The sequence below is a fragment of the Bos mutus genome, chromosome 10, assembly GCF_027580195.1.
Source record: "Bos mutus isolate GX-2022 chromosome 10, NWIPB_WYAK_1.1, whole genome shotgun sequence".
Lineage (NCBI taxonomy): Eukaryota > Metazoa > Chordata > Mammalia > Artiodactyla > Bovidae > Bos > Bos mutus.
The window spans coordinates 61512052-61535870 of record NC_091626.1 but is presented as its reverse complement, the minus strand read 5'-3'; the positions used below and the strand labels follow the sequence as shown (position 1 = coordinate 61535870).

The 23819-nt window shown below is 48.4% G+C and overlaps 1 protein-coding gene across 3 annotated transcripts in view; it reads left to right on the top strand.

Moving 5' to 3' along the window:
• The window catches only part of CA12 (carbonic anhydrase 12), a 65877-nt gene extending 44378 nt beyond the window's left edge, over positions 1–21499 (top strand). The window contains exons 4-11 of one of the 3 annotated variants that reach the window (XM_070378048.1): positions 842–984; positions 5450–5545; positions 6387–6450; positions 6684–6841; positions 8341–8467; positions 16880–16912; positions 17770–17857; positions 18585–21499. In XM_070378048.1, coding sequence (XP_070234149.1) covers positions 842–984; positions 5450–5545; positions 6387–6450; positions 6684–6841; positions 8341–8467; positions 16880–16912; positions 17770–17857; positions 18585–18657 — 782 coding nt within the window. In that variant the 3' untranslated portion in view covers positions 18658–21499. Of the gene's footprint in view, positions 1–841; positions 985–5449; positions 5546–6386; positions 6451–6683; positions 6842–8340; positions 8468–9733; positions 9848–16879; positions 16913–17769; positions 17858–18584 lie in introns of those variants that run through there. The other 2 variants (XM_070378049.1, XM_070378050.1) reach the window with 2 other exon arrangements.
• The last annotated feature ends 2320 nt before the right edge of the window (positions 21500–23819 follow it).

Genomic DNA, 23819 nt, shown 5'->3' with positions numbered 1-23819 from the left:
TGGCCTCTTGAGTCTGCTGGGTGGGGGTTGGAGGGGGCGTTCGGATGAGGCACCCAGGAAGGAGAGCAGAGGGGAGCTCTTGAGGGATCCTTGGGCCACTTTCTAAAAGAGATGCTGCAGGCCCTGGGCTCAGGTGGTTCTGCTGGGAAAATACCTCTTAGAAGCAGCACATCTCTTGGGGGTGGGATGGGGGGGTAGGGAAGGGCTTGAGCCCCTTGACCTGTTGATATGGTATGAGAGTGAATTATGGGTCATCATGAATGACTCAAAGGGCCACATAGTTCACTGGGGGGCTCACTCAGGAGTCAGACCAATCTGAGTTTGAATCCTGGCTTGACTACGTATAAGTCACAAGACTCTGGATAAGAATTTTAAACTCTTGAGGTTTCATCTGGAAAATGGGCATACTGATAGCTACTGTAAAGACTAGAGATTCTGTATGTTAAGATCCAGAATAGAGAGAAGCTTCATAAATAGCAATTATTATTGTTGTTGTTGTTATATAATTCTCAGCTTGGCAGATATTTTACTGTAGGTTCCATCTTCATGGCCAAGTGTGTAATACATGGATATGTAAACAAACATCCATCTGTTGGCTAGATTAGTTCCTGCCATCATTTTCCAAGGGGAACCAAGAAGGTGCTGCCGCCACTGGAATTGCTTTAGTGGAAGAGGGGACGTTCTCAGAGAAAGAGCCCAGGTTTCCGAGACGCACCTCTCTGGTTCCCCCATCGCTGCATCCCCCTGCCCCTGTCTGGGCCCTTAGCAGTTGCTGCCAACCTGCTCTCAGGCAGTACCCAGCTGGCCAGGGCTCTGAAGACTGCCCCTCCTCTCCCTGCAGTGAAGGTGAAACTGCCCAAGGACATGCAGGTCCGGGGCCTTGGGGCCCGCTACAATGCCTCGCAGCTGCACCTGCACTGGGGGGACAAGAACGACCCCCACGGCTCGGAGCACACTGTCGGCGGGGAGCACTTCGCCGCCGAGGTGAGTGGGGTGGCCCACCTGGCAGAGGACTCCTGGCGGTGGGTGGTCTGGCATTCTTCCACTTGGCTGGTGTGCAGACAAGACCAGAGCATGGCGGGTGGGGTGGGGGGTGGCCTTCATGCTCTGCACACCCACCGCAGCTCTGCTGACAGCACAGGGAGGCAGAGCCACTCCAGCCACGCTGCAGCTCATCTGTGGTGGCCCGCTTCCCTTCCTTTCCTGAACTTGCTGACTTTGTCTCCAAGTCTTTTACTGGGTGATGCTACTCCAGGGGCAGGGCTCCCAGGGTGCCACAGGCGGACACACATGCCCCTTTTCTAGACATCACCCTTCTGTGCACACAGATTAAGATCCCACCAGCTTGTCTGGCTGACCCATCCCACTGCCGAGTCATACTGGGCTAAACGCTCCCCCAACTTCTCAGCTTTCTTCACACATCATGCTGTTTACATGAGTCTTTCCCACCCTATCTTTCCTTTCCCTTGGCGTGGGTTGTGCTTGGAGCTTGGGGACCTGGGTTCAGGGTCACTCTTTTCTACCTAGCCACAAATCAAGCGATGACTGGCATTATAACACACAGGGCATCGTGGCAAGCAGAGACTCACTGAGGATAGCTTGGGCCATCACCACAGTGCTGTGCTATGTTGCCTGGAGGTGATAACCCCAAATACCAAAGAAAACAGGAAGAGGAGCGAGAGCTTTGCTCCTGCACTGCAAGTGTGCAGTGGGGGTGGGGGTGGGGGTGGGGGTGGTTGAGTGGCTCCATTTCAGAGCTCAACTAGGATTGCACGTGGGGGTGTGGTTCTGAATGTTTACAGGGCAAGAAGTACAAGGAGATAAATGCTACTGATCAGCCAATGGAGCCCATGATAAATAATGACACCAGCATTCTCCTCTGTTCTTAAATGTTCAACTGCTTAAGATTTTAGTCTAATTAGAGTTATAGGAAGTGGGGGGGCTGTAACTCTGGCCCAATAGGATGGCCCTGCTGGAGCTGCATGTATTTCAGACCAGGTCCCTCTCTGAACCTCCAGGACTTCGTTTCTTTCAGCCTAACTGCAATGAGGAAGCCTCTATTTTCCCAAGGGGAGTAAAGGAGTTAGGGTGTAGGGTGAGAAGATTTACCCATTTAAAAATAGTCACTGTATTTTCTGCTATTAAGCCACATCATGAGACCAAGAGCTTGGTGAAGATGGACCATTAATGTCAATAATACAGAAAAAAAAAAATAAGTGAAAGTGTTAGTCACTCAGTCGTGTCCCACTCTTTGCGACTCACCAGGCTCCTTCCTCTATCCATGAGATTCTCCAAGCATGAATACTGGAGTGGATTGCTATTCCCTTCTCTAGGGGATCTTTCTGACCCAGGGATTGAAGCCAGGTCTGCTACACTGCAGGCAGATTCTTCACCACCCGAGCCACCAGGGAAGGTGACCCTAAAACAGCAGATTCTTTATGGAGAGCCCTTGAAAGTGTAACAGTTTTTCTGGATTGAGTTTTTATATGAAGACTCTCGTGGGAACTTCCCTGGTGATTTAAGACTCTGAGCTTCTAATGCAGGGGTTGTGGGTTCAATCCCTGGTCGGGGAAATATGATCCCTCATGCTGTGCAGTGTGGCTAAATAAATACATAAAATAAAAATACCACTATAAAAGATAAGCCTCTCTTATCCTCTCCTCAGGGAACTGCTTTCTGTTTGTATTAGTCTTCACCTCCTCTTGATTTCATCTGAACAAGTGAGAAAAGTGCTAAAACTGAACACAAGCTCAGCAGTCAGCAGTAAAAAGAAATACGGATATAGGACCTTTGGGGTTTTAGCCACATAGAGTTCTGCACCATTTCGTAAAGCAGAGCCAGGACAGGATGGTGTGGGGCAGTGCAGAGGCTACATCTTTTGGGGATAAACATGAGGAACCAGGAGTCCCTAAGAAATCCTTCATAGGGGACCAATGAAAAGAAGAACTAATGGGATTAAAAGGCCACTTGAAAAGTGGGGAACATTGAGCTGTATTTATTAAAATATGCTTGAATTCTATTTATAATCACATATCACTGAAAAAGCAAGAAAGTTCCAGAAAAACATCTATTTCTGCTTTATTGACTATGCCAAAGCCTTTTTGTGGATCACAATAAACTGTGGAAAATTCTGAAAGAGATGGGCCCACCTGACCTGCCTCTTGAGAAATCTGTATGCAGGTCAGGAAGCAGCAGTTAGAACTGGACATGATCTACAGACTGGTTCCAAATAGGAAAAGGAGTACGTCAAGGCTGTATATTGTCACCCTGATTATTTAACTTATATGCAGAGTACATCATGAGAAACGCTGGGCTGGAGGAAGCACAAGCTGGAATCAAGATTGCCGGGAGAAATATCAGTAACTTCAGATATGCAGATGACACCACCCTTATGGCATAAAGTGAAGAAGAACTAAAGAGGCTCTTGATGAAAGTGAAAGAGGAGAGTGAAAAAGCTGGCTTAAAGCTCAACATTCAGAAAACGAAGATCATGGCATCTGGTCCCATCACTTCATGGAAAATAGATGGGGAAACAGGGGAAACAGTGTCAGACTTTATTTTTCTGGGCTCCAAAATCACTGCAGATGGTGACTGCAGCCATGAAATGAAAAGACGCTTACTCCTTGGAAGGAAAGTTATGACCAACCTAGACAGCATACTAAAAAGCAGAGACATTACTTTGTCAACAAAGGTCAGTCTAGTCAAGGCTATGGTTTTTCCAGTAGTCATGTATGGATGTGACAGTTGGACTATAAAGAAAGCTGAGCACAGAAGAATTAATGCTTTTGAACTGTGGTGTTGGAGAAGACTCTTGAGAGAGTCCCTTGGACTGCAAGGAGATCCAACCAGTCCATCCTAAAGGAGATCAGTCCTGGGTGTTCATTGGAAGGACTGATGTTGAAGCTGAAGCTCCAATACTTTGGCCACCTGATGCGAAGAGCTGACTCATTGGAAAGGGCCCTGATGCTGGGAAAGACTGAGGGCGCGAGGAGAAGGGAACAACAGAGAATGAGATGGTTGGATGGCATCATCAACTCGATGGACATGGGTTTGGGTAGACTCCAGGAGTTGGTGATGGACAGAGAGGCCTGGTGTGCTGCGGTTCATGGGGTCACAGAGTCGGACACGACTGAGCGACTGAACTGAACTGAAGATGGAAAAAGAGATTAATGAAGAAAAAGAAAAGAGATAAAACCTCCATGTGTTATAGTCTCAAGAGGCAAAGAATCAACAAAAATACATGTGATCATATATAGAGAGATCATGGACTAATATAGTTTTTTTGGAGGACAGGTGAGGCCACCTTGAGGATTAAAATCAGGTTAAAGCGTTGTCAGAGAGACTTCCCTGGCAGTCCAGGGGTTAAGATTTCACTTTCCAGGGCTGGGAGTGTTGGTTCCATCCTGGATGGGAAGCTAAAATCCCACATGCCTCATGACCAGAAAATGAGAACATAAAACAACAGAAGCAAAACTGGAAGAAATTCAAGACTTAAAAAACGGTCCACATCAAAGAAAAACAAAAACCAAACCTTTTCAGAGCTTGTCATAATAATGTCTTGATGATTCCTAGACTGTTTTTTTTTTTAAACTTTTTTTTAGAGCATTTTAGGTTCTAGAGCATTTAGAAAAATGGAGAGGAAGTACAGAGATTTCCCATATACTCTTTGCTCCCAGCAACATGCATAACCTCCCCCATTATCAGCATCACTCATCACAGTTTACCTAGATTTTTTAACCCCCAAATTTCTCAAAAACATCTCTTTTCTTCACTTTCATCATGACAAGTAATCTCTACTTTGGGGGGAAAAAATGAGTTTAAAGTGGTATTTCGGAGTCTACATTCATGGAGTAACATTTCTGTTGCTTGGTCTCTTCAAATATGACTGATAAAACCTTTATAAAAGCCATGTTGTGACTGTCTCCACCTGAGAGGTCAACGCATGTCCTGCTCTAGCTAGATACGATGAACTTACAGTTGGAGGTTTACTGTCTCAGCCTTCAGTTCCAAGTACAGAGTGGCCAGGCTGAGGTCGGGCAAATCACGTGGGACCATTTTGCCCCAGGTTCCAGAAAAAGTAGGAAAAATGACAAGGGAGAAGTGCTCCAAAGTATCCAGGTGTTTTCAAGTATACCAGGCAGCTGGTATAAAAGCCCATTTGTTCATTCATTCAGTAGCTGTTGTGCACCTAGTATGTTTCAGGCACTAAATTAGACACTGGCATACAGTGAGTGAACAGGATGGACAGAGTGCCCTGGTGGAGTGTGTAGTCTAGAGAACTGAGAGAAAAGAGAAAGCTGGAGTGGCCATGAGGTGAGGGTCTGAGAGGCCTGATCTAGCTGGAGGTGGAGGTCCCTCCTATTGGATCCCAGTCTCCTGTAAAAGTGAAAGGTTCCCACGAGTCGCTCTCCCTGATGGACAGCAGCTCATCTCATCTCTCCCACTGCAGCTGCATATTGTCTATTACAACTCAGACCGGTACCCCAATGACAGCTTCGCCAAGGACAAGCCAGAAGGCCTCGCGGTTGTAGCTGTTCTCATAGAGGTAAGAGATGTTGAGAAGGACTTTATGTGAGATGTGAAGTCAGGAGGATGTCAGACTCAGCATTTGGTTCCACGCACACCTGCCCCATTTCGGCTGTGTCTTGACTCTAGAGCAGGGGGTATTCTCCCATAGGGTTTTCTCTCTTGGCCTAGAGGCAGCACTTTCTGTGGCTGGACAGCGGAAGGGGGCATGTCGTAGGTGATGCTGGAAAACTCAGTCCTAATCCCCAGCCCTCCTGTACAACATAGAATTGCCTGGCTACACAGACCTGTCGGGGTAGGGGACTCATTTACTGCTGCCGCATCCAGATGCCTGAACCCCTGACACAGTTCCCAGTATCCAAGCTCCATCTTTTATCTGGGCCCTGGAATAAGTTCTTTTCTGAATCCCAGAAAATGGGACTACCTCCTGATTCACTTGCATCATTTCCCCCAATGTGACAGCACATAGGTCGTTTCTCCACGTGCTTACTTGCCTAACTTTGGTTGGTATTCACTCAAGCTCCCTTAAGTCCTGATTAGAGAAAATGTGATTTGTGGCCTTCAAGGTCACAGACAGAGAATCAGGAGCACAAGCTATAACTCTTGCCCTGGGATAATCGACCCTTAGTATCTTGAGCTGGAAACAGGATGTCCTGAGATGTAAGAGGGCAGGACCATCACACCAACCCCCTAATGGCCTAGTGAAGCATCATGGCCGTCCTGGTAAAGTGTATCCTTCAGGGAGGATCTCAGCAGTGGTGATCATACACCCCTAGCAGAGCTCTTCCATTCACAACTGTCAAGCCAGGCTCAGCCTACTGAATTCTGTCTCTGTTCAACTTGCCCCATCTCTGTTGCAGGTGGGCTCCTCCAATCCAGCATATGACAAGATCTTCGATCACCTTAAAGATGTAAAGTACAAAGGTGAGGATTGTTTACTCACCTTATTGCTTACTCACCCTCTGCTGGAGAACAGCGTATTTGCTCTTGGGTGACCTGAAAAAGAATGCAGGCAGGGGACAGGTACTGTCTGTGACCAGGTCCTGGAACCAGGTAGCTCAGAATGGGGCTAGTTCATGTTCCTAGGCTGTTATAGGCTCAGCTGTACCTCTGCCTTGGGGAGGAAGGTGACCTCATACCCCAACATGTCTCTCCAGGCCAAGAAGTGTTCATTCCGGGTTTCAGCATAGAAGAGCTGCTGCCAGAGAGGCCTGAAGAGTACTACCGCTATAGGGGGTCCCTAACTACACCTCCCTGCTACCCCACTGTGCTCTGGACGGTGTTCCGGAACCCTGTGCAAATTTCCCAGGAGCAGGTAACTGTCGTGCTCTTCCTTGTCGTAGACCACGTGGTACCTCGGACCCTGCACCGCCTGTATCATAATCGACGACCTGACTACCTCACTCAGAGTTTCATTGGCAGCTATTCAAAACCTCTCCAGATACCACAGGGGCCTGGAAGTACTTTGGAAATCACAAGCTGGGCTTCAAAAGTGGAGCTGTCAAGTCAAGAGGGGAGAATGAGTCTATCTCCGCAGTTTTTTAAATATGAGTTGTTAGGCTGTGTTTCCTAACCCCAGTGGAGAGTTTCACCTCCCAGGCAGGAAAGCGCATGGCTCCTTACCTGGGGTGGAATAGACAGGATCAGGTTAGATGATTTAACAAACCCAGGGGGTGGGGAGTGCAGCGATAAGGAAGTGAGGGTCTCTGCCTTCAAGAAGCTCATGGGAGTGTGTGCCTGGTGAGTCACTCTGACTCTTTGTGACCTCGTGGACTGTAGCCCAACCAGGCTCCTCTGTCCACGGAATTCGCCAGACAAGAATACTGGAGTGGGCTGCCATTTCCTCCTCCAGGGGATCTCCCTGACACAGGGCTCAAACCCACGTCGCTTATGTCTCCTTCACTGGCAGGCGGGTTCTTTACCACCGGCACCACCTGGGAAACCCTCAAGAAGCTTAGGTAGTGCAAAACTGGGGAATGGAATCCATAGCAATCATCTCTAACTCTCTCATTTCTTAGGTGATGAAAGTGAGGGTTAGAGAGTCAAGGAGACTTTGGGGTCACCAGCAAAGGCCCAAGGTGGAGCTGAGTTCCAAGTCACTGCTTGTGTCTCTGCTCCACAGCTCAAATTCATCAGGAAGAAGCATCGTTGCCCAGGAGGCGGATCTGCCTGCTGGCTCACAGCCCCACCCATGAGCCCAGCACAGCTCTCATTGCTGCTCCTCCCTTTTTACTATGGAGTACCTGAGTAACCTCGATAAATGACAGCAAATAGGCAAACAGGAATAAAGACATGATGAATCAAGAGATGAAATGATTGGGGAGGTAGTAATGTTCTAACCCAGAAACTGCCTTGGAAACAGTTATGTAATCTATGTGTGTGCATGAAAATACCATGAAACTAGTGGATGACCTGTGAGGTTCTTGCCTGCCTGTTTCTGTTCCTTTTGATGGGACCATCAGACTAAGCCCCAGGCCCCTCTAATTAGACTGGGCTCTGAATGAGGCTAAGGAGAGGAATGCAGTCTCTTTGGGAGGTGGGGGAGCCCCTTGACATCCCAGGTTTCGCTCCCTGCAGGGCAGATTGCACGTGCAATCAGGAGCTAACAGTACATACCCTCCCACTGGCCCCGGGAAGTGGGAAGACACATGGGCCAGCACTCAGACACCTGCAGGGGAGGGGCAGCTTTCTCCCACCACCTTCTCAGGGGTCTCCCGCCAGGCCTCAGAGGTGAGATCTGGCAGTCCTTGCCTTGAGGTCAGGCAAGGGGGCATCACTCTGCCTTCAGGGGGTGTTTCTGCTCTTTGCCTACAGCTGATGAAGTTGGAGACAGACCTGTACTGCACGCACATGGATGACCCGTCCCCCAGAGAGATGGTCAACAACTTTCGGCGGGTCCAGAAGTTTGACGAGAGGCTGGTGTATGTCTCCTTCCAACAAGGTAAGGAGGTGTGGCATGTGGGCAGTGTGGTGCCACGATGTCTGTTCCGTATGAAGTCAGGTGCCCTGGCCTTGGGCACTGTCACTCATGCCCTTAGGAGGTGGGTTAAGAGCACTCTGGCTGCCAAAGGAGCCAGGTATGTGAGGAGCTACTGAGTGTGGGTTTACTGAGATCTCCCTTCACTGACCTTGACTCCCTTGAGCCTTTGAAGAGAAGCACAAGCCAGGGACTCCAGGCACATGGAGCAGAATCCTCATTAAGACTAGGTGTCTCCCACACATGGAGGAGAGAGAGATACGCGAGTAGGACCCTTTTCTGAGATCAAACACTGAACTTCTTACAGGCATTCTTGGCATCAAGGCCCATCTTTAGCCTTGCCAGGTGATTCGTGGCACTAGCACCACCAAGGTCCAGAGTTTCTCCTTTTAGAAAATGGACATAACCCATGTCTGAGCACAAGCAGCTCATGGTCTAACGTCGCAGGGCCCGTTAGACAAGAAAGCATCTTCAGAACTGCCTTTTGTCTCATCTCCCTGAAGCTTGCACAGGCACCGAGAATCTATACTGAACGAGACATAATAGTTTGGTTTCTTCCTGAGCTGCAGAAGCTCAGTTATTCCCTCTAAATCTGTAACCATAACTCCCCATATGGACATTTAACATCTTGACTTGTTCTGTATCTACATGAAGATGGCTGGGGGCCCCGGGAAGGGGGCAAGAGGCCCACACTCTTCAAATCTCCAACTTCACTTTCTCACTGTAGACTCTTGAGCTACCCCCAACCTGGGACTCTTGAGTGGTCAGGAGAGGGGTCGCTCCATAGAAGTTCCACTTTATAACATCCTCTTTTCCTATTCTAAATAAAGTGGGTAGTAGTCAAGGGTTACACGGAAATGCTTCAATTCTTAAATAAAATAAAACTCTTCCTAGAGATAAGGGACTCTGCCAACATAGATCAGGTAGAATTTTGCTTGTGATTCAAGGATAACAGTCAGTTCTGTTCTTTTGCACTAAGTCTCTACAAGTCACAGAGGACAGGGTGACAGGAACATTCTCCCCACCCCCACCTCCCAGTTAGGAGACTCAGGTTCAAGGTCATACCTTGTTTCCTCCTGGCTGTATGATGTGGGAAAATAATGTCCCTTCTTTGGCCTTGGTTCCCTCAGCTATAAAGTGACAGGCTGGACTAGGTGAGCTAACATCCTTTCCGTGCTAACATGTTCTAAGTGGATACTAACAACTGCCCATCCTGACTTTACGTTTCAGGGACAGTGTGTGAGGGCAGTTACAGAGGATCAGAAGAAACCGTGCAGGAACTTGACATCCAGAAGTAACCCCCACGTGTACAATGAACATGGGGATAATTAGCCATCTTCTTAGACCGGCTCAGGTCTAAGCTGGCGCCTGTAGAGCAGGAAGTGCAATCAGGCTGGTGGCAGAGCGCTTCAGTAGACCTTCCCAGGCAGGCTGGGGGAGCTTGAGGGGCCTTGAAGCAGACGGGCTCCAGCTTAGGACATTGGAGATCACAGCCCAAATGCAGCTTTGCCACCACCTGTCCTGCAGAGCTCACCTGGAGCTATTGCTCCCAGGAGTGGGGCTGGGCTCATTCCTTGGAGTGAGAATCCATGGCTGTCCAAGGCAAACCTGTTCATTTGGAGGCTGATTATAGAAACTTGGCTAGAATTCTCCCCTCCCTCTCAAGTCCCAAAGACTCGGGCAGCTAATGGGGCTGTTTTCCCAAGAAGCAAGGCTGAGTCAGCCCCAAAGAATGAAGAACCAAACCTCATCCTCCCAGGGGCACCTGCCATTCACAAGAGCCTCCTCACACCAATGTGGAGCAGGTCAAAGACTGTAACGTGCCCTTTGGGTTGATGGGGTGAGCTTGTCTGTCAGCAGGAACCTTGAGTAATTTGGACTCAAATTGTCTGCACGCTCTTTCACTGGGACATGTCTATAATTAGGGGCTGGTTTAATTCAGGGTCTTCTCTGAAAGTTAACAGAAACTATGCAGTTGGACAATGAAAACTCTGGAGTTTTCTGCCAGGAGAAAAGTAATGTGAAGAAAATCCTTTAATAAACAAAGTACATGAACTTTGAGAGGGGGGATCTAGGGTTTAACCAAACTGGAACGACTGGGACTGAATCACGTAACTGGGCCCTGCTTTTTCCTTAACCATGCTGGAAAAGGAACACAGAACTTGGTTTCTGTCCTTAAGAGGTACAGAGTCTCTGACAGCCCTCAGGTAGGGTTTCTTGGTCTTGGTATGTCAATACTGACTTTCGGAGCTGGATAATCTTGTTGTGGCGGCTGTCCTATGCACTGTATGATGTTGCGCAGCATCCTTGACCTCTACCCATTAGATACCAGCAGCATATCCACCTGTGACAGCCAAAAGGTCTCTAGACATTGTCAAGTGTCTCTGGGGAGGAGGGGCAAAGTTGCCCCTGATTGAGAACCACTGCCCCAGGCATTTGTACAATGACTTTCCCAGGCCCAAGACTTTCCCCCACTCGGATCACAGAATTCTAGGGTTTTATATGACATGCCCTGGTCTTCATTCTATTCTAACCCTGTTTCCCATCTTCCTTTAAAATTTGAGTGTAATTGGGTAGGTCCAAGGCTAAGAGATGTAGATAAGATAGAACTATTCACCTTCAAGGAAGCAAACAAATCTCTCAAGCAGGGGTCCAGATGCCTCTGAGGCAGCAGCCTGAATCCCCTCATCATTCTGCTCCATCCCTTCTTTTTGTATTTTTTTCTCTCACGTATGTTGTTTCTTCCTGTCTTTGGTTAAAATGCCCACTTTTTTGGAGAGAAGTGAAAGTTGTGCCAGGGCATTTTTTTTCAGCTCTTAAAAAAAATTGCCTCTTTCAAGTGGCACAAGTGAAGTCTTGAGCTGAGGCGGGGCGACAAGACTCAAGTCCTCAACGTGGGGTCTTGGAGAAAACCCATCCTGAGAGCATCCAGATCTCGCAGGAGTCAGATGCCCGATGTGAGGGAGGAGAAAGATGGCAGAGGCAGAGTTATACAGCCCAGGGGCCCAAGTCTCAGTTCTGAGAAACTTCCCAGCTGAAGACATCAACACTGGGCCCATAAGGTAGTAAAGCCAGACCGACTAAACCCAAATACTGATGTCATCAGGCTCTGTTCTCAACATGTCAGGGCAAGGGAAACTCGAAGGACAAGAGGGAGCCAAAAAGTTTCTATAATCATGTCTTTAGTGGGTTTGAGCTGAGCTAGTGCATGTCCCATACCTCGCAGCCCGGAGCCAGCTGAGGTGACCCTTAGCCAGCACAGCCGGGCGGTCGAGGGATAGGGCTCAGCCAAGCTGTGGAGTAGCCTGGTTAGAATCTGCTTTATCCTCAGGGACCTGGGTAGTTTCACAAAATGTTTTAAAGAGAGAGAGTGAAAAAAAAAATCTTACAAAGCTAAGATGGCTAATTATCTAATTTTTTGAGACCAGAATGTATGCTTTGTGGTTATTGACCTTGTGTCTCTAAAAGTTCTTCTTTATAAATAAACTCTATTAGATGAAAAACTATCAATTCTTCCCAGTAACCAAATGAAAGACCAGAAGAGTTCCTACCTACGAATCCCCCTCCACACATACAGCATCTGAATAGTCAGGAATAATCATCAAATGTGCTGAGAAATGGAGTCCTAGTCACACCTAATGCAGTTCATCACGCCACGTGTTACTGAGTACGCCCCACATTAGCCCCATGTTTCTCTTCCACGGTGGAGAAGAGAACACCTTGCCAGCGATGTTCTCTTCACTTCCAACAAGCCTCTGGACCAGACAGGAGGAAAAGGGGTCAGGCAGAAGCCTGGGACCACCATTCATGGTCCAGCACCAGCTGAGCCTTCCAGGGTGTCTCCCCTGCCTCCCCGATACTGCCCTGGGGGGTTTTCTGCAACACGGCTGGTGCTTCGCGTGTGCATGCTACAGACTGTCACACACGGGGCCCTCAGTCTGGGATGCCCTGCACCTCTCCCACCTGGAAAATTCTGTCAGGACCCAACTCCAATCATATCCTGCCATCCTTCCCCACTCCCCTGAGGGTGACCTACAGTCTCCTGCTCCTGCGTGGCCAGAACACAGTTATAGCTCTCTATACCTCTGTTACAGTTCTTAGCATAACACAGAGTAATGATTATCATGTACAAAAAAAAAAAAATCTGTATTATCCATAGACTACAAGCCCCTAGAGCAGGGACGATGGGTGTCTTGCATGCTTTCTGTGCCTGGTGCTCATGGCAAGTTTGAAAGGATAGAGCTGACTCACCTCCCTTCCCCTCCCCCACCAGTATCTTCTCCGAAGAACCATCTGAACAGAAGCCTGATTGGCTGTCAAGTTTTAGTTTTAGGAAGTCTTATTTTGCTTTGCTGTCAATTTGTCAACAGCATTGAAATCAATCTGCTTGTTGAGGAACACGTAAAGATCAGAATGTAGTTGTCAAGTGTCAGAGGCCTGGGGGGAGTTGCTGACAGATGCTGTCTGGCCTTCTGTCCTCCTCTGACCTGATGGGCATGAGAGGTCCCAGCACTAGTCAAACCTGCGGCCCAGACAGCCTGACCCACCACAGGAGGCAGAGAGCACGAAGCGCCTGGTGCTGCGTCACAACCCATGCCCATTGTGCCAGGGTTTAGGCCCCTCAGAGCAACATGGCTCTCTCTTCTGGGCCAGCATTCCTGCAATCTGGAAGGCAAAGCCTTCAGACCCTAACGTGGGTCATAGAAAGCCAGTTCCCTTGTGTAATCTGGTGGTCTCTTTTGGGCAGATTTATTTGTAGAAGTTATTTAATAGGTTCCATTGTGTTAAGAAAAAACTCCAGTAAAATATAGCCTTTTAAGATGTTATGCTCTGTGGTTATAGAGGGCATCTTCTTTTATTTTTCTTAACAAAACATCCTCCAAAGAGAGGACCAGCATTTCAGTTGCTTGAGTCTATGACTTATATTAAGCATGATAATAAGGATTTTACTAGCTGAAACTGGATTTTATAAACTCTCAAATCCCTGCTAAACCCAAATGCTCCCTGCCTCTTTTATAAGACTGGAGCCTGCTAAAGACATATGTAATGTGTACATATGTAATTACTATAGAACATGTCACCTACCACAACAGCCCATACTTTAATACTTTGAAAAGGATTGTATCCTTTTTATTCAAAACTCTGTTTGAATAAGCAGAATTGCAAATACACCTAGAAATTGCTAGACTTGTTCTAGGAACTTTGAGCTGTATACAGGAGGTGTTTGTTCCTCCTGCTGGACTTTTCTGTGTGTGCGCTTGAGGCTCCAGAAGACCTCACATGCAGTTAACCAGCCTCTCTCGGTCCAGCAAGATACCAGTGGAAGGCGCAGCTCCTGAGCCAGCCAGAACAGGTAGTTGTACCCTGTGGCGAGCAGCATGTTGGATCTCGGGGTTCTGAACCTTCCCCAGTGAGGCATGTGGCACTGGGGTTCTTCCATATCTGTGTGATCCCTTCTGTGTGCAGTACTGCCCCACCTCTGCTTGCCCTGACTCACACCAGAGCCCTGCCTGGAGAGCAGGCGGCTCTGCCATGTCTGTACCGCGTGCAACCCTCCTACCAGCTCAGGAGCCCTTACTGCATTCTCATCCTGTGGCTCTCGTGGCCCACTGCCATCAACCAGCCTGTCTTGTTCTTCCTGTCCGACCTTCTGTGGGAACTCCCTGTCTCATTCGACTTCAGAAACCATTTCTTTGTTTAATCAATCTGCAAATGAATTTCTGCCCCTCCCTGCAGCATCTTTGATGCCCATTCTTGGCACCATTCCAGGGGCTCTGCAGGGATGCAGGTTTTGGCTTCTGTCACTGGGTGCTAGTTCTTCAGTCCCCCGATCAGTTCTCCTGGTGCCTTTTGTGACTTCCCCTTGTGGCGGGCTACAGTCTATAGGGTGGCAAAGAATCAGACACGACTGAAGCGACTTGGCATGCATGCATGCTTGCCCTGCAGTTATCAGATGCTCTGACTTCTGCCTCCACTGAGACCTAAGCCTTATGCTGTACCCAGTTCCACAGAGGAGCCCGGCTCCCTGAGGCTTGGTGCCGTCTCACCTGCAGGGGAGAGCATCCAACATCACCGTCCTGTCCTGGACTTCCTGGCAGGCAGAATTCTCACCGGGTGCTGCCCTCGCCACCGTTTCTCTTCCCAAGTGCCTCAAATGCTTCACCTGCTCAGTCAAACTGCTCTGTTTTTGCTGCATCAAACACTTAGCTGTGAAGTCTCTATCCCATAATCTGGGGATTTCCTTATCTTCCACCTGCTTGGTCTTGTTTCACTGTTTCCGAGGAGCGGCAAATTAGGCCCTAACCAGTTGTCATCCAGAAGCAAGGAACCCACGTTAGAGCCCTGAATTAAACTAAGCTATTGTTTATAGGCCTAAAACAGCCAAGGACACTGCTCAGTGACGCAGGAAAATCAGACTCTCCTTCCAGAACAGCCACCCAGCTGGGTCATGTGCTCTTGAGAAAAGCCTCAAGCCTGGAGCCTTGCTTCTGGAGCCTTTGCTCTGCTCCCTAAGACCATGGCCTGGGGGGCAACTCCTCCAGCCCCGGAGATGGGCTGTCAGCTGTCTGGGGAGCTGCCTGGCTCTCAGGATCTTCAAGGTGGCTGTGAAAGCGACAATTTTAGAAACATCCAGTTTCTTGGACAGCTTAACCAAGTGGTCAGGCTTACTAGTGACCATCTTACATGGCAAGAACTAGTTTGGTACCACAAGCATCTGGAGGGGGGAAAAAAAAAAACCCACGACCAGTTGGGGTTCTTTTCGGTGGTGGTTGTTTTTAAGATCCTGGAGGCCTTGGTTACCTTTAGGTACCTTAAACAAAACAAAACACCAAATTACAGTGTGCAGAGGCCACAGGCCATGCAGAGAACAGAGCATATGCTGTACAAACACTTGACGCCCTCCCCAGGGGGAGACTCATGTCCTGAGGGTCTCCCCAAGCCACAGACTGGTCCTCGTGTTCAGGGCAGGGAATCAGGCCAGGGGAGCCACGTTCTTTGCCACCCAAGAGGCTGTGGGCTGCCAGTGGTGGCTGGCAAGAGCCAAGAGAACAGGCCACCCTGTTCTTTGTGGATGGCTCCTAACCATACCTGTTCCAGTCATCCTTACAACAGCCTGGGGCCACCCAGGAAGCCAGACCAAGGGCTTCTAGAGCCCAGGCTTGGACCAATGAGGTTACAGACTCAGTATGAGATTGTGGAAGAAGATAGTAGGCAAAGAAGAGAGTAGGGAAAGAAGATGGGGCTGATAGCTCCAGGAGAATCAGCCAGACTTGAAGGGGCCAGATGGCAGGAGAAGGGGTGAGTAAAACCTCGCTCTCCAGTCTTAGGTCTGGTTCCTCGGGGTATCAAGTGCCCCAGGGGGAGGTGGACCCTGGCCCTCTGCTGGCATCTCATACTTGGTTGAGTCTCTGTCACCTCAGTAGGCTCTGTGGGCACAGGCTCTCTGGAGTGTCTGGCTGGGTGGCTACCATCTGCACAACTCCAGCTTGGAATACCCACCCCCGACACCAAACACACACATAAGCTAGAAGTTTCTACTGAGATCAGAAAACCAGTGGATAAGCAGGTCTGTGTAAGCAGACTTTCTGTAGATGGAGGGTATGACTGGGAGGAGGAGCAGTTCTGAGAGCCTGCAAGCAGCTGGGGTAACCCGGAGGCTTCGTGACCAGGCTCCTCTGTATTACCTGCGAGAATGGATTCACCCATGGCCCTCCCTGAGAGGTCCTTAGCAGGCTGACTATAAGCTTTCTCCTTAGATTGCTAGGCACTATTTCAGCCCCACTGAAGACCTCTAACTCACCCCATTCATCCCCAACAATAACTCATGGAAGTGGACACAGTCCTCTGGTTCCACATACCAGGGAAGGGAGACTGGTATGGTGGATGGATTTCTCCAGTTTGTCCAGTGGAACCAAAGTGAAAACAGAACAAAACCACAATAACACTGGATGGGGATAGATGTGGAAGTCTGGTAACAGGTTCTAACCAAGCTCTGCCAGGCCGAGCCAGCCAGCACCTAGAAAGTTCTTTGCTGAGGATGAGAGGCGGGTGCCAGGGAAGCAGATAAGAGCCTACCCAGATAGACTCTGATTCTTACCCTTCCTCACCTTTCAAGCTGGCCACATTGGATGAAAAGCTGAAGTCTTACCAAAGTACAGAGACTGCGATGATAAAGGAGCATGGGGGGAGGGTTCATGGTGTGAGTTCCCTGGGTGGGCAATTCCCTTCACCTGAGCCAAGAGGGAGCATCCCCAGAAGGGCTGCATTAGCCCCGTACCTCCAACCAACCAAAGGGAGTGTGTCAGTCAACACACGGGTCAAATCTGCCATGGTTTGCCTCGGTTAACTTCCAATCTTTTCCTCTCCCCTCCGAAGTGCCAGACCCTCCCTGCACAGGACTGAGTCCGGGTATGTGGCCGGCCGGCCGTGCATGCTGCAGCTGGGTGATCGCTGTGATTCTCGGTGTGATCTGGGCCTCTGAGACCTCCAGCTCATCCTCTCTGCTTCTCTGTGCTGTCACTCTGACTCCTGGCCCCCTCCTCACTATGTGTCTTACCCTCAAGTCACTCTCTGATTCAAAGATGAGCTCCCAATCAAATGCTCCTCTAATGAAAGACCTAATCACTTTATAGCATGTGTACATTCAAAGAGCCTATCCAAGACCTTCTGTTGGCCAGGGTGGGAAAGCAGTGCCTAAAGACTAGGCCAAAGCCAAGATATGGAGGTCGGGTGACCAGCCAGTTGACCTTGGCAATGGGCCCTGGCTGTTTGGGACTGCTTAGGACTGTGCAATAGAACTTGAGGTCAAAGCTGATGAAGAGGCATCTCAATGGGCCTTGAATCCAGCAAAATAGAGTAACTTTTTATTATGTAACCCAGGGTTTCTCAAAGTGTGGTTCATGGACCACATATCAATACATCAGCATAAGCTAGAGGAGTTTGGTAAAAATGCAGATTCCTGGGCCAAATTCCAGACTGAATCAGACTCTGAAGCTTGGGCTCAAAAAGAGTATACATTTGAAACAAGCTCTTCAGATGATGCTGGTGCAAGTTTGAGAACCCCTGCTGGATAATCGCTACAATTTGCAAATGGCCCCTGTGAGTACTCCAGCCAGTCCTGCTCAGCCAGAGACCAGAACTTGAAAACAGAGGCGGGGAAGTTACACCTTTCTGTGGATGACCCTGCAGCTGTCACCTGACGGCACACATGGGGATGAGATGAAGGGAAGGGAGGCTTGTAACGTGTGTGCATTACCCCTCTCCAGGCATCGTCCTTTCCGTGGCCCTGGCCTGTGGTCTCGGCATCTGTATTGTCCTGGCGGTATCCATTTGGCTTTTAAGAAGGAGAAAGAGGTGAGCTGGTTTGGGTTTGAAATGGGAGTGGGTGGCTCTGTGTCCATGAGAATTGATCTGTCTGGGAAGGCAGGGTGCATAATGAGGAGCTGTGCCACCTGTACCAGCTTATCCTTGGAGTGCCATCTCCAAAACACCACTGATCGAGGCCTTGGCGTGAGAGGCTGATGCTGGCAGATCGCGGTGCTCAGGGCTGGAGGTGTGTCTGCCAGCTTGGACCTTGGACAAGCTTCTTGATTTTGGAGGGGCGATCCCACGTGCCTAAACACAAGCACCAAGGCTGCTTCTTTCTAAGATCTTTTCATCTGGTTTTTCTTCTCTAAACCCAAAAAGAAAATTGAGGAAAATTTTGATTTCTCATTCACACTAATGCCCTTTGCTCATGTTCTTATTGCCTAAAATAACCTAACTTATTTTTCCTGGTATGAAAAAACATAAAAGGTTGCCAGAAACCCTATGGGAATCAAAGATCTGAGCAGCATGGTAATGAGACCTTCATCAAAATGCAGGTCTAGTATCATCAGGTGTTGAAAGAGAACAGTTGAAAAATGAACAGTTTCCATTTTGGTTAGTGGTTATTGGGGGGCATTTCCTCCCAAGACCAATGGAACTTGAGAGAGGTTTCCAAGAGAAGGGTTTGACTTGCCTCATTCCATAGCTGAGTCAGGCTGTTCTTGCCTGTCTTTCCTCTTTGACTAACAAAATTCGTATGTTCTTGTTGCTCCAGTAGCAAAAAAGGTGCCAACAAAGGAGTCATCTACAAACCAGCCATCAAGCAGGAGACTGAGGCCCATGCCTGAGGCCCTGGAAGGCCCAGGCACGTCCAAGGGAGGACTTGGCTTTGGACGCAAACCGCTGTGGCTCCCTGGACACGTGACATACCTGAGGGTTTTCTGAGTTCAGCCCACAAACACCTTAGACGCTTGGGGGGACCCTACCATTCTGCTGTCATGCCACCACCCGCAGTGGGAGTGTGGATGGAAAGAACTCGCCAAGGAGGCGGAACTCTAAGTTGTCTGCTTCATGTGTGTGGCCTTTCAGTGGTTTGGATTCTCGGGGCACAAACTGTATTGCCTGCTGGGGCTGTTACTGGCTGGAAAACACTTTCATCCAGGGGTTCACGTGAGTGTGGTTTCAAGCGTCTGGGAATCTGCTTCTTGTCCACGCGTACAGGTGAGAACGTGCGGTCTCTGCTGAAGCTTTGTTTTTGAGGCTCCATTTCCTTCCTCGGAGAAGGGCTTGTTCAATTTCCTTCTGCTATGACAAAACCTTTAGTCTGACCTTACAATTGAGGGTTGGGGGTAGGGGGGCGGTGGTGGCCGGGGAACAGGAAGGGTCAAGGTGTCAGAGACAAAAAGAAAACAAGAAATATTCTTTGCAGTACAGTAAGCCACTTTCCAAGTCCTGTCCTTCAGATGAGATGCACTAACTAAACAGACCTTAGCGAGAGAGAAGACACATAAGATCTGGAAAAGTCTCACTTTGAAATCAGACTGGAGGGCTTTCCTTGGTGGTTCAGTGGTTAGGGTCCTCCATGAAATGCAGGAGACACGGGTTCGAGCCCTGCTCAGGGAACTAGGATCCCACATGCCTCAGGCCAGCGAAGCCTTCATGCTGCAACTACTGAGTCTTCTTGCCACACAAGGAAAGATCCTGCATGATGCGATGAAGATCCCACGTGCTACAACTAGGACCTGACACAGCCAAATAAATTAAAAAATAAATATTTTAAAAAGAAGAAAAGAAATCATATTGGAATCAGAAGTTGCACGTCAAGCTGTGAAGTGTGAGGAGGACAGAATATTAAGCCCAACGCAACCTCCTGTCAGGGGCATCATTCTGTTTTGTACTCTACAGATTTTATAAATAATTAGGCTGTTCCTTGAAAATGTGTTACTGCCTTCTCTCTCCTAGAGGAGACGTGACTTCTGAGATGACCTCAGCTGCTTTTGTATGTAGAGGAAACAGACAGAAGCAAAATGGTTGAAGACCTTTGTCTCTTTTGCCCAAATTTCATTTCTGCTGCCTTTGTGGTGAGCCTACTGTCAACCTTGAATTGGGACCTACCTACTTCTCTGACTTGAAGGATGTCAAGTCGTGGCTGAATTACAATATATTTTCAAACTATGAAAACGGGAAGTTACTTGTGCAGGGGCTGGCATCATGGTATTCATGGACCAGAAATAATGGAATGTTAACAAAGATCCTTCATGGTCTTCCCTGCCAAGTGACGAAGACAGTTTCTGAGACAACTCCTTCATTCTCCTCCCATTGACCTAAGAGCCCTGTGGATATCAGTCTGTTCCATGACTGAGAAGGAGACCCCCACCAAACTCTCCTGGCTGGAACCTTGCAGTTCACAGACAACCTTATGGTTCTCACTCTCATTGTGACAGCATGGGGTGTTCTCTTTAGCACATCTAAAGTGAGGTTTTGGAAGTGAGGTTAAAAGCATTACTATTAGCAAAGCAATGGTAGTTTGCAGTTCCCTGTCTAGGTGACAGGTTTCTTTAGCATGTCTTTTTCCCCCTCCTCCCTCTGACTCTGAGAAATCTCTCTTGTCTGCTGTCGTAACTTGTAGTGATGCTAGGCAGAGTTACAGGGGACTCGGAGACTCAGACAGTTCTTGTCTACATGAGACGCCTGACTACCCTGGAGGCTGGCACGGCATCCTGCCTTGCCATTAGCATGCCGGCCTGATGCTGATCAAATGACAGCAGGGACAACCCTCAGGACTGAGCAATGGGAATTAGATGATGCTTTCTTGGCCTCAGCCCATAACCGCCAATCAGAAGCCGACATAAACCACTCCAGAGCTGTGGGGCTGTATTTCAAAGAGCTTTCTACAGCTTTTTTTTTGACACATTCTGTGAGAGAACAGAGAAGTCATTGTACCTAGCACAGTGGCTGTTGATAAAAATGGAAAGTTACGGGGGTGGTGAAAACAGCCACGTCTCCTGCTTCTCCCTGCTTGGCACAGCCCAGGTTCTGGGACCTCTTGGCTCAGATAAAACAAAGCCAGGGAGAGGGCGCCAAGAATCAACACCACCGCCCTCCTTGCTAATCCGCATGGGACTCCGGAGGACCCAGCCCTGCAACGGGGAAACCTTTCCTCAGGTTCTCACTCCCTCCCTGACGCCACCTGCCTCTACAGGAGAGTGGTGTGGCGGTGCTGATGATACTCTGCCTCCCACTCACCCTGGGAGGGCCTGGCGCTGTGCCCAGCACGGGTGGAGGTGAAAAAGCCAGGCCCCGGCTGGGGCAGAGACGCAGGCAAGGCTCTGGCTTCTCTGCCTCTCTGCAGTGGGAGATCTTCAGCTCCTTTGCTCTGTTTCGTTAGTGTCAAATGATGATGATAACAGTAAAAACCTGTGCCTGTTTCCTTAACAGACATCCTAGGGTTCTGCTGCATTGACTATTGATCCCATTATTGGTTCCACCTTAAAGTCTCCTCCCCTTCACTCAGCTCCCTGAAGGCCTCCTACTGGCCCTTGGAAAACCCCAGGGATGGGCACCACCTTCTGTCCCTGTGGACCACTGGCTGTGATGATGGTCTGTTTAGGACTTCTGTATTTATTGTAAGAATGACTGTAATGAAGACATACAAATATGAGAAATTGTAAATAAAATGTTTTTTTCAGATCAGACTAGTTTTTGGAAGTGAAGCTAAAAGTATTACTATTGGCAAAACAATAGTACTTTGGGGTTCCCTGTCTATGGTGATAGGGAACAAGTCAGAATGAATAATGATGTCATTTGCAGCCAGGTCATAGAACCCAGCTCCAAAGGAAAACACACGGATGCCCTAAAGCATTTTACCAAGGATGCAAGCCTCCGATGTGTGCAGCCCTGGTCACACAGTCACACTTAGAGGATCTTGTATGTCTAGAGTAATCAGGGACTGACTGGCTCAGGGAGAAGGCGGTATCTGAGCCAAGCCTTGAAAAATAAGTCATATTTGAACAGATGAATATAAAAGAAGGAGCCATGGGACTTCCCTGCTGGTCCAGTGGCTAAGATTCCACACTCCTGATGCAGGGGGCCTGGGTTCGATGCCTAGTCAGGGATCTAGATCCCACATGCTGCAATTAAGAGTTCACATGCCACCACTAAAGATCCCATGTGCCGCAATGAAGATTGAAGATCCTGCGTGCCACAACTAAGACCCGGCACAGCCAAACAGATGCATTTTTAAAAGTTCTGAAAAAATAAAAAAGAGAGAAGGAGTCATTTCTAACCAAAGTGACCTGAATACAGGGAGCAGGTTGGTAGCATCTCTTGGTTGCCTGACTGTTACCTTATTTTGGACTCTTTTTGCTGTCCCCCTCCATATAATCTTTTATCTAAATCCAGATTTCACATTCTGGTTTGCTAAAGGAAGCAGTTCTATAAAGGTTACAAGTGGGCACCATCCCTGTTGAGTTATTAAAAAAACTTTGGATTTTCACTTCAGTTGCCCTAGGACCGAGACAGGTAAACTGTTCAAAGATAACTCTGCTCCAGCAGGAGATAAAGCAGTGAGTCCAGCTTTGGAACAGAAACATTACTAACCTCTTCAGGCCCTGATGGTCTCTTCAGTTGGAATACAAGGATTCTTTGGTTCCTCCCCTTTGGTATCCTTCCTGGTGTCACAGCCATTTGCAGGGATGAGGTCAGAGGGGAGCCAGGCACACCCATTCCTTAGACTTGCTCCCATCCCACTGGGATGGGGGTAGGGATGGGGGAGGTTGGAGGAAGCACTTCCTGGAGCAAGAAACGAGCAACAGAAATTATCTCCCGTCTCTCCACTGCCTTTCTCTCCGTTCCCTGAATGCAAGGTGCATCTGGGCTGATGCTCAAAGAGGTGTGTTGATGAGAGCCATGGATGGCGAGGAGATTCAGTCCTCCTTTGGCCTGCCCATTACCTCCTCATCTAAATTCAGCTAAATGGACAATCCAGGGCCCAGGGTCCAACAGAAATACAATAAAACATAGTGTGATATGTGAGATTTTAAAGTTCTAGTAGCCATGCCAAAAAAAAACAAACCTCCCACAAAAACCAGTGACACTTTCATAATATATTTTATGTAAACCAGTGGATTCAAAACACTATCATTTCAACATGTATTTTGATGTGAGTGATTTTCATTCATTTTTCCCTAAAGTATTTGAAATTTGGTATTTTATACTTACAGCTCATCTCCATTCAAATGCTAAATTGCCACTGAAAATTTCTGATCTATATTTAGATTTCATAAAAGTTTACAGTTGAAAAAGTGTGTTTAGGGACTTCCCTGGTGGTTCACTGGTTGAGACTTTGCCTTTCAACGCAGGGAGTGTGGGTTCAATCCCTGGTCTAGGAACTAAGATCCCACACGCCTCGTGGCCAAAATACCAAAAACATGAAACAGAAACAATATGGAAACAAAATTCAACAAAGATCTTAAAAATGGTCCACATTAAAAACTCAAAAAAAAAGCATATACACATACTCAAGTTGCTCCAGCATAAAATTTTCCAAATAACTGAATCAATTATCAGCTCTTAAATTTAAATTTATTAAAATAAATGGAGTTTCTCAGTTTCAATGGCCGTGTTCCAAGCACTCAGCAGCTACACCCGGCCAGTGGCCGGTTCAGCCACTGTGCAGATATGGAACCCTGGTGCCTCTGACAGACGCTTTGGAAGGGTTAGACCTAGATGACTGTCACATAAAATAAACCTGGAAGAAAGCCCTGGAAGGTGAAGATGGGGGACAGGAGACAGAGGATGGGGAAATCCAGGGAAGTGGACTGGGAGGACAGGAGAAAAGAGGACAGGCAGGAAATCAGGCTGGGGCAAGCAGGCCAGCAGACATTAGGCATGGCTCTCCTCCTTTTTGCACCTCTTCCGCTTCTGGGGGTCCCCAGTCCTCCCTGCCCTGGCACACCCCTCAGCCACACCCTGGGGTCCAGGTGCTCAACAGTGACATGGCCTAGGGTGT